Consider the following 11,075-nt stretch of genomic DNA (forward strand, 5'->3'; position numbering starts at 1 on the left):
CATCCAACCTCCTGTGCTTCCACTCTCTTCCATTCAGCTTGATGGGCTGAATAACAACTGGATCACACGACGACAAATACTACTTTTTTTGTTATTTACTAGGTGAAGATTTTGACACGGAAATGAAAATTTTCCATGATTGTAGCTCTAAGAGAATAAAACAGCATTGAAATATTGAATAAACAAATTAGGCATGGTTAATCGCAACAATTTAAAAAAGAAATTCATTTTTTGTGCGGACTGTTTTAAGAACAATTGTGCATTTTTGATTCATTAAAGAAATCAACGCCAATTATTATAAGCCTTAGCCTGTATCTAATTAAAAAAAGTTATACCGGTAACATTGTTGCTTTGGCCAGCAAAAGTATAGACTAATAAGAAGTTTGTTGATCCCACGCACGTTTATAATTGAAAGTTAAACAAGTAAGCTTACAGCGAAAGAGTGACAAAATACAGAGTGTACTAAATTTTGCATGCTCATTTACTGGACAGTTTCATCGAAATTGGAGAATGCTTGAATTCTGAGGGTTTGGTGTGTTCTGGCAACAGAAGCGGGGTCTTAATCCCTAAAATGCTGTTTCTTATAACCGAGTTCTATTTTAACCGTCCATGTGCCTATCAACAACGAGCACGTTCTGTAAGTTTCCTAAAATCTTATTTGGTACAGTATCACCGTGAAACGCTTGGTGTGTTGGGTAGCCGTCGTTAACCTTTCACCGTTATAGCACAAAGGGTCAAGGTCTTTCCACGTTTTAGGTCGACGTGCATTGCTCCTTTTTGCAATCATCGTACTCTTCCTTTCCGACAATTAAAGGCGAAATATTTGATAGACTGCCTACTGCCTAGGAAACGTTTCTGAGGCAAAACAAACATATGGCAAGTATGTATGTAATGAACGTTTAATAACTGAAATGCGTACAAAAAAAATGGAAACAAATGCAGTTAAACGTAATTTTGTGGCATAACTGACTCAAGGACACGGGTTAAAACTAATTAGTTTAAGCTTCATCTTCGTTATCTGAACCTTCGCTTTCCGAGCCAAATTCAGTTAAAATGTGTTGAAGCTCAGATAAATTTATTGGTGATTCACTTTCATCATCTTCTTTCTCCATTGGGTCCAATTTTGCCATATCGGAAGTGCCTAGCTTCTCATTGAGCAGAGGTGTATTTGCTTGAAAAGGTACTGTGCCCTTAATGTCATTTATGAAAGAAAGAAGTTCGATCTCTGCTTGCAACTGATGGGTAACCACATATGGTTCCACAACCTCACAGCCTTCTACAAGATTAGACACTATGTTTATTTGCTTTTGATAGAAGTTCATCACACTTGTCATATCTTCTTTTAAATGACACATTTCTTCTTTGCACCTTTCCCGAATGCAATGTTGTTCCTTGATTTTTTTTTCAATAAAACCAGGTACGTTTTTAACTGGCCCAGACCCGACAACCATTTCAAAAGTTATGCTTTTCATTTCATTTTGTGGAACATTCTGGTATTTATTATACATAGTAATCTGATGACGAATGTTGTTGTTAACCTTCCTGATGCTTCGCACTAGTCGTTGAACAATTGTTTGACCAGCTGAAAAATCATCATGTACAAACTTGAAAATAACAGAACAGTAGCTTTATCGATAATGTAACCCCATGCATAGTGCATGCACAAATTACCTGGGTATTTTTGAATCAAAGTAGATAAAAATTTTCTTTCGATATTTAATTTATAAATGTTCTCCAAAATTTCTGCTCTTTTTTTCTTCACAGCACTTGACAAATATTTAAGCATCATATCATCTTTTACATCCCAACGAATCAATATACCGTTTTCTACTTCAACTTTGGAAAGATGACTGTCAAGTCTACAAAACAACGCATACAATATGTAAAATAGAAGAGCATGCAATACATCGATGAAGAAAGCATATATCATGTCCTGGCAAACAATACTCTTGGCAATTGAACTCCCATATACTGTATTTTCACCATCATTGTGTGGGTTTTAACTTTATCACAGTAAATTTGGTGGATACACTGTTGTTACTGTTTTATAAGCTTTTCTAATGGTTTCTGATGTTGCAGCAGTGGGAAGTAACAATATTCATTTATGTCTGGGGAATTATTGTAGTAACTCAATTTAACATTGATATGTCCTTCAGCTTACTTAGCAATTTGGTCAACTTTTCCAGAAAGTATTTCAGACGTTATTTCCTTTGTCAAATCTTCAACTTCTTCTCTACAAATTAACAAAATTATATAGTTTCCTATACAATTATACAAAATTCTATTCCTAAAGGATTCAGTACTTAAATTTGTATTTTCAACATTTTCGCAATTTTCACTTTTGCAATACAACCCACAAACAGTAACTAGCATGAATTTTATACACCACAAAATTGTATTGAAAAATGTATCATTCAGAAAACATTTAGTCAACTCACTTCAACCAATAGTATTCTTGAAGTTTAAGTGAGTATTCTTCTACCCAAGAAAAAGATGCCATTTCTGCAGAAGAATACGGCTCTGGTTGCAGAGCTATTGCTTTTAATTGATGTTGTGTTAATGTTCCTGTAAGGTTTATTGTATAATGTTATACTCTCATTTCTGAAAATAAATAACAAGGAATATAATAATTCAAATAGATGATACAAATATACAAAGACACATAATAATACATACCACCAGGGTAAGAAGCTGCCATAGCTTCTAATTCACTCTTGGCCAATTCCATTTTGCAGCTAGCTCTCTTCAGCTTGTTCATCAATGCACAACCTTTGAAACAGAGCTTAAAGCTTGTCATATTTATTTTAGTTATTTAGTGCATGTTTGAAAGCTGAAGAAAAAGAAAACCTAAATCATGCAAGTTTACTTAATTGTGTGAAGATATCTTAAGTCAATCTGGACCAAATCACAAACAAGGCTTACCCAAATTTTTTTTGATCTTGCGCCCATAATGAATCAAGCCATCGGTAAGCAAATCAGTACGATGTTCCGGTTTCATCTCTTTTGAGATTTTGTTAAATCCACGAAGGTATGCCCATAATCGCTCCACAGTTTCACCATCCGTAAGTCCAAACCCATCCAGGAACCTCGGGTTGAATTGTTTCTAAATTTTAAACAAAACAAAAAAACTGAGAGATAATTATCTCATTACACTTGAATACATCATTATATAAAGATTTTGTCATACAGACAACAAGTTTTTCAAAATTAGACCCTAATATTTTCGGTGAATTTCTTGTGCTCAGTGTAATAAAACTAAAAGACTTTGACCTAACAGTTGTACAATATATAGGTATAAAATATCATGTTTACCTGACAAGAGAAAATATGGCCATATGAATGAAAAACAGGTACTGCAAATGTTATTTTATTAAGAATTGCAAAGTTTTTTCGGACCTAAATAATGAAATCATATTGGAATCCAGAAAGAAAATCACAAAATCTTAATTATTATTTAAACATAAATGCAGTATTTTATGTAAGCAAAAATGATTAACTAACTTGTACATACAGCATCGTCTGCAGTATGCACTAACATTAAGAACACTAATGACATGCAATCAATGACCCAGGAGTAGATTGCTTACAAATAAAATATGTTTCGAAAAATGGGTTGTATACCTATAATTTAAACGTATATCAATGTTGCCATACTAACACAATATCATGTGTAAATTCTTAAAGGTATACCTGAAGATGACCTTTCAGTTTGCAAGCTATGTCATAGAAAACTCTTATTTTATTTTCGTTTCTTTCCAGAAGTTTTTCAATAGCTAAAACTGCATATGCTAGCCTGCAACAGAATCAGTTTTAAAAACATTGTTTACAAATACTAATACACAAATTCTACATATACCGTAGTAATACACCTTCCACAAAACAACTAAAGCAAGAATCTACACTTTACCTTTCACCATGTTTTAAGTCAAAAAACATTGTCGGAAACTCATGTTTACAACAAACACCAAATACACCTTTGATAGCCAGTTTACTGCTTTTAGATTTCGATCTAATGATGCTGCCTGCTTGAAAGTCATTGCAATTTTTGGACTAAAAATAATGATTCTAATTAATGCATAAGTATGCAGCATTTATTCTTATAAATATGCATGAAATTCCTTGAAATGTATAATAGGACCATAACAATATGATTGGAAATCAATTGTTGAAGTTATGTACTTGATTTAATATTTTTAATGCATTTTGGTACATACTGTTAAGAAATAACTTACAGCCGAGCCATATTTGTTTTCATCATAGGTGTCTACAAAGCTGTCGACTTCGTTTTGGTTTAAAAAAAAAGATTGTTTGTGGTGAGGATCACAGCTTTTACTCCCGGACAAAATTCTTCTCACCAAACCAAAATTTGCATCTAAGCAATATGTCCGCATACCTTCAGGATTCTACCAACAAAACGCAGTTAAAGCCAAGCATTTACACTCGATCACAGAGGCCTGGGAACTTTCAATCACACTTCTTAGCTTTACCCCTTCACATGCTGGACACAGGGTACCCGTATCTATATCATCAGAAGAGACCAAACCATGCAGATGTTGCAGCTTATAGACATGGTGTCTATATGCCTCAACCACTTCTTGTAGCAAAACTCTTGACAAAGACTTTACCTAAAACAAAAAAAACAAGAAACATCCACAGGTTGTTTCGGATTTTCTTAGAAATACAAAACACTAAAAAGTGCTAACCCCTGCTGTATATCCAGGTACTCGCAAAAATCTATTTTCAAGAGCATGGCAAAATCCTTCAGTGGAAAGATGTTTTTCGAGTCACAAGGCTCGAAAGTATTCCAATAGGTCAATGGATACTGCTAGTTTAGGCTTTTTGGGCGAACAGGTCCACAGATTTAATCTTAACAGAGTTTCAGGCTCACTCTCACAATAGCAAAATTGTACAGAAACCACATTTTCAAAACCTAAAATGCAAACTTTGCCAATGAACAAGAAAACAATGGATGAAAGAATGGCAGAGATGATTTATAATAAATGTAAAGGAATAAAAAAAATTATACCTTTGTAATCAACCACTGTAATGTGTCGAGTGTAACTTGACTGACATTCATGACCATCAAATCTCTTCAAAAGTCGTACCGGAGTGACCATTTTGCAAAACATGTTACCCTGTAAAGTGTAAATAATACCATTAACAATGTGTTACAAGTAATATGTTGACTAAAATTGCAAGAGAATGTTTGGATATTTTAACTAAGTGATATTGGTACATACACAAGAAATACAGGAATAGTTCTGTAAAAAAACTAAGTCTGTTTTAATCAACGATTTTAACATGGGTAGAAGCTTACCGCTTAATTTTGTTTTCCTATGTGGTCAAATACCACAACAACACATTTTTTTGGTTTCGTGTAACATGGCTTCTACACTGAAATATTTAGGCTGTCTCAAAAAGCAATCATTTACAACCTTATCTTACTCCAACTGTCTTCTGTGATACATTGTGAGCAGAAGCAGCTAAACTTTAACGAAGAACTGCAATACGTTTTCCCTAAATATATGCTTAACTTAAAATCTCCTTCACCACTTTAATTCTATAATTTCATCATGCCTGGATGCTTCACTTTGTTGCACAGAATTTTTTGTTCCAGATTTGTCTGAATAACTGCCTATCATTGATATAATTGATGACATTGAGCGATTTGAAACAACTTACAGCTAAAAAAAGAACAAGCACAAACATCATTCTCCAGCTGCCAGTCTTGCTATTACTGATTTGGCAGAGACCTGGAGATGTTTGAGCATTTAAAAAAGTGTTATTAGTAAGTAGTAGTGGTATAATGGAAGGGCTTTGAAAAATGTGTTGGAGGGGAATCTTTTGAAGGCCATGAAATAAAATGTGTCATACATATGGCACCAGTATTGTCTTTTACTTTTTATACTTCAGATACATTTTTGACACATTTTGTATTTCTCAGCTGTGAAAATGTTTTCAACAATATTGTAAACAGAGATCTAAGTTCAACATTATTCGATACATTCCGGTAAAAATGTAGGAATAATTGCAAAGATACTTGGTTTACAGTATTAACCCAAACAGTTTTTACATTCTACTGCACAAAAAGCAACTATGACATTGTTGTCTAGACCAGTTTAAAGAAATGTAAGCTACTGTTTCTTTTCCTCTAATATTCTGCCAGTGACAACTTTTTCTTGTGATAATTAATTAAAGGTATGATAAATTATTTTATGTAGACGAATGTATTTAACTTATTATATATATACATTTGAAATAATTATTGTTGATTATCAACAGACAAATTAATAAACATTTCTTAAGACTGCCTACAGCACTAAAATGTTTACAAACATTAATGGCCTTTTATATCCAGATAAATGAGTGGTCTTTTTGTGAATAACCTTTACAAAAATAAAGATATTTGTATATAATTATTAATTACCATCCATATGTCTGGCAAATGATACCAAACAAAAGAATGACAGTTATCCCAGCACTGACGACAGTAATATACATTTGGCCCACAATCTCCACAACGAATTATGTTGGCAACTTCTTCAAAGCATACACAGCAAGTGCGTCGCTCAGGAGAATAGAGGGTTATGGACAACTTAAACAACTTTTCTTCAACTAATCGCCAATCTGAAGACAGCTTCTCTCTTCTGATTTTGTAATTTAAATTTTCTTCCAACTCTGTGATAACATGAAAATTAAAATGCAGTATTCAATATGAATGTTAAGTGATTATTTTCAGAAAAAATATAGCATAAAAATGTGAAATATATTGTAAATCTCCTTATATTATTTCTTTCATTCACCTCCACAAGAACTGTTAACATTATTAGTGCTTGGTATTTCAGGATTTGTAGCAGTTAGATCACCTTCCACAGAACCTCTTGTAACTATGTGACTGTTTGCATTGGGTTTCAACGCTGGACCAAATGTTTTGCCAAAGAGGGAAACGGGTCGTTTTCTTTTTTTGGGTTCTTTTACCCAATATCGAAACTTAGCTTTTGTAATTCCCTATGCAATGGAAAAGATATATCAATATATTCATTACTCTAACCACTATTATTGCTGCCCCATGTAGAAAAAATAACAGGACTACCCTGATTTAGATTAACAAATTCTTGGTATTAACGCTTGAAATTGGTATGAAAAGAAACTAATTACTATCTTATTAGCTATCCCATTTAAACAGACGTTAAATAAAAAACGTAAAAAACATAGTAAAATATAGTAAACGTACTTACTCCTTTTAATTTTCCCATTTCTTGACACATAGGTCAAGTTTCCATTTGCAGTAAACATACAGGCAAATTCTTGTGCTATAGATATTTTTGTCTAACAATAACAACAATAAATTCAATCCTACAAAGAGGGAGGGGTTATGTAAGAGTATGCAATATTCATTTCAAAGTTAGATCACTACTAACTCAGTTAGATTTTGTAGTGTAATTTGAATCAGCTGGGAAGCCTATATCTGAAAATAAAGCTAAAAAGAATACATTCAAATGTATATATAAAATATACTGCATATGATTGCACAAAAGTTGAGAATACCTGGTCTCAATAGCCGTCTCAGTTAAGAAAAAATTATGATCCTATGTCATGATTCATAATTTACAATACAGTGTTGCAGATTATAATTATTATTTAATGTAACTATATTAGCGAGTTTTTCAAGTACTGTATGTATAAATTACCAAACTTACCGGTGATACGAATAAACAAGGCATTAACATGGAGGTACATACCACAGTGTAGTCTATTGTTTATGATACCTGCATACCATTGCAGCGACTTGCTTGCCCAGACAATTTGATATGATATATGCCACAAACACAAGGTATACACAGCTCAGCAATATATTTAATACTTGAAAGTTCTAATCAGTGAGATGTGAGTCATCCACATCTTTTTGGGTCTGTTTAGCCAGTGGCAGTAGCCTACAATATATACTCATAAACAAGAAAACTTTTTCGTGCAAATAATTTCTGTTCATAAAAGGATTGCATAGGTTAGTAATAGCCCATTGGTTAAGATCTGCTCATGTAGACCAACAATATATAATAAAAATTGAGTAAAATTTTATCTGCTTATGAAGTAAGTAACATGGAATTCTAACATTTTAAATTAAATTTAAGTAATTTAAGGTAAGTTAAGTCTTACACCACACTTTCTACTACGGTAACCAGCAAATATTTACAAGGTTCATTTCATTACAATTGGGTACACAGGGCCTGGAGAATGAAATATGCAAGACTCACAGGAGCTCAACCTGCTGACCCATGATGTTTAATCTAGCCCTTGAAATCCTGTGCCGGTAACAAAAGTCTGTATGATGTGTGGAAGACCTTGATTTTCAAACAGTTAGTACTTATAAATTAGCTCCTGCACAAAATGCCAGCTCAAAGATGTAGCAGTTAAAGCACCTGGCTCAGCTTGCTACCGCTCGTAGTTAGCTATTTCAAATTCACTCTACAGTTTCAAATTCGAGAAATACAATATAAAAAATTCAAATAAAAAAGTTGAAATTTAGACAAAAACAAGTTCAGTTACTAAACTCTAGTCACGCTGCGCAAAGATAAAGGTTGTGATTCTGTAACGAAAAAGTTGATTATTCTGTCTAACGCTGTAACCGTTAAGTTGAAAAATTACAATGCATGCAATCAATGTTATATTCACAACTACCCAACTGTAAACCGTAAATACTGAGAAGCATACCTTCCACGTGACAGACTAGCCAAACTGCCATTTTTCATATTTGTATTTTCTTACTTCGGCAACTGGCACCTAGTGAAATAAGTGTTTATTTCAACAGCCGCCGGCTGCTGAAGTAGACTAGCAAAATACAAATAGCGTAAGCTGTAACCGACTAGGCATGTACGGTTGTAGTTTTTTTCTGAATTTAGAATCTGACCACACTGAAAATCATTGCACCTTTCAACGAGATCTTAGAAGTGCAAGATGGCTGAAACTAGAATGACTAGGTGGAGGATGAGTAGGGGTGGGGTGGGGTGCACTTTGCAATTTGGTTGGCAAAATCTAGAAACTGTGGCCTGTGTTTGCAAGAGGTAGTGTCTACATGTGAAATATTCGGGTGCAGCAAGCATAGTCTTCAAAAACCTTGATTGTGTAGTTGCCACGCATTCCACAATGGGTAACTGGCAGTCGGTGAGATAGATGTCACCCAAATTGCAAAGTTAGGCACGGAAGCACCCAATATTGTTTTTCATAAACGTTAATGTCGCATATTGGGCTTGACAGCTTTCGGTGAATGTTCATACTTAATGATGGGGACAAAAGCTGCAAACTCAATTACTCAGCAGTCCGGGATGCTTACCACCACTAGCTGACAATCATCATGATAGATGCAATATTTAATATTCTACTGAAGTGTGTTTCAAAGTTAGTTATAGGCCTTCTTGCAAACATTTTAGTGTGTCGGTGCAGTACTGGAATACTGGTAGCCTGTACTATAGGCCTAGACTATATACCTATATAATCTGTAGGCATAAGTCATTTCATTACAAAGGACATTATGTAGGCTATAGGCCAATACAGGGTCCTGTATTTCAACTACCGCCAATTGTTTTAGGCCTATGTAGGCCAAGCACCCTAGCTTATATGCGGGATGACACTATTTATTACACTGTAGATGCAATGAAGTCACTGTAAATTCACGTATGCTGTCTGTTTTCTACACAGCTACCAGCAATGTGACGTGACCAAATGGATTACCTCATTCGAACACGATTAGCCTTACAACAATTACTTTAAGAGATGGAAATATTCTTTTTAGCCCATACGAATGGGTAATCCGTGCATTCCTTTTTCCCTTTCCTATGGGCTAATCCTTGACGAATGGGGTGACTCAATTGGAACTGCTATTGTTAAACTCATTGTTGCGGAACGTCGACAGACGAAAGTATAGTACTCCGGTAACTTAGCGTAGCCTGCTATCGATTACTGCAATTATGGCATGCCATACTGGGGTAGCCTATAATACAATATACTGTTTTGTGGTATCGTAATAAAAAATCTTTAATATGAACTGTAGATAGCATCTTGCACGTTTTGAGCAGTCGTATGATTTGCTGGTTTTTCCATTTGTCCCAAAATGTTGCTAAAATAACAAGTGCAGAAATGTTCATATTATTTTTGGGTCTAGTATACAAGTGCACTATCACAGGATACAGTATGTACTAGACCCCGACTGCTGAAATTGTGACGTCATCTGGTTGTGCACTTGTATACTAGACCTTTATTTTGAACACCATAGTGACTATACACACTGTACAGTGCACAGTGAATAAATGACAAAGTGATTTTGACCATTTCTGCTTTATAATGCTAGGCTATTATATTGACAAGGTTGGCAGCACACTTTTCGCTCCGCACAGACAATGACAAAAAATTAATTATTTGATACAACTATACGCACAAAATTAGGCTTAGGCTACTTACAGTCTTATTTTTGGACTTTGGATTTGGATTTATTTTTGGTCAAAATTGTTTTCAACTTAGGTACCGGCCAAACTGGAAAGTTTGCTGTTTTTGGGTGAAAAATCTCTCGCGCAATCCAGATGAAACAATAGTGATTACACATGCCATTAATTTTTATCCCCCGCGTACTTAGCAAACTATCAATCTTGGGTACCAGTACTGTTAGAAACCTATTCTGCCAATGGTTTATTATATTGTTTAATGTATTTTCATGTAGGGCACATTGTAAAACAGCAATCACTGTCATTAAAAAACTTCACTGTTTATTAACTGGTGTCAAACTAGACATACTAGGTTCAGAGTACTAACTCACTAGTTTCAGAGGCTATTAACCAATGATCATGTCATACAAGTTCCAACTACCCTATCAATAAAGTGTTCGATTCGGTTTAAACATACTCTGCTGGCATGATAGTATAATCACTGTTGGCCTTAATTAATATTTTGTGTGTATAATAGTCTATGCTTTACAGTTATTATGAACTCACATTAGAAATTTTACTATGTACGGAAGATTGAGCTGAATATACTCTTATCTATCAGCAACCATATTATAGCCTATCTGATACAAAATGTTCCCA

General features: G+C 34.3%; 1 protein-coding gene across 1 annotated transcript; it reads right to left on the reverse strand.

Annotated features, from left to right (window-relative positions):
• Positions 1-885: 885 nt before the first annotated feature.
• On the reverse strand, positions 886-4,779 carry LOC143468836 (uncharacterized). Its single transcript, XM_076966268.1, has 12 exons — positions 4,704-4,779; positions 4,488-4,625; positions 4,233-4,403; positions 3,908-4,050; positions 3,691-3,793; positions 3,313-3,396; positions 2,923-3,103; positions 2,677-2,769; positions 2,439-2,565; positions 2,162-2,233; positions 1,672-1,859; positions 886-1,582 (listed from the first exon to the last, which is right to left on the reverse strand). The coding sequence occupies exons 3-12, from the start codon at positions 4,389-4,391 to the stop codon at positions 999-1,001; spliced, it is 1,734 nt and encodes a 577-aa protein (XP_076822383.1). The 5' UTR covers positions 4,392-4,403; positions 4,488-4,625; positions 4,704-4,779; the 3' UTR covers positions 886-998.
• Between the last annotated feature and the right edge of the window lie 6,296 nt (positions 4,780-11,075).

The sequence above is a fragment of the Clavelina lepadiformis genome, chromosome 8, assembly GCF_947623445.1.
Source record: "Clavelina lepadiformis chromosome 8, kaClaLepa1.1, whole genome shotgun sequence".
Classification (NCBI taxonomy): domain Eukaryota; kingdom Metazoa; phylum Chordata; class Ascidiacea; order Aplousobranchia; family Clavelinidae; genus Clavelina; species Clavelina lepadiformis.

Bases quoted from the DNA above. Each gene is read 5' to 3' on its own strand.
- LOC143468836 (XM_076966268.1), bottom strand. From the start codon at position 4,391: ATGCGGACATATTGCTTAGATGCAAATTTTGGTTTGGTGAGAAGAATT. The intron at 3,104-3,312 runs GTAAACATGATA...TTTAAAATTTAG, and splicing joins GCCATATTTTCTCTTGTCAG to AAACAATTCAACCCGAGGTT. The intron at 1,583-1,671 runs GTAATTTGTGCA...ATGATTTTTCAG, and splicing joins TTTGATTCAAAAATACCCAG to CTGGTCAAACAATTGTTCAA.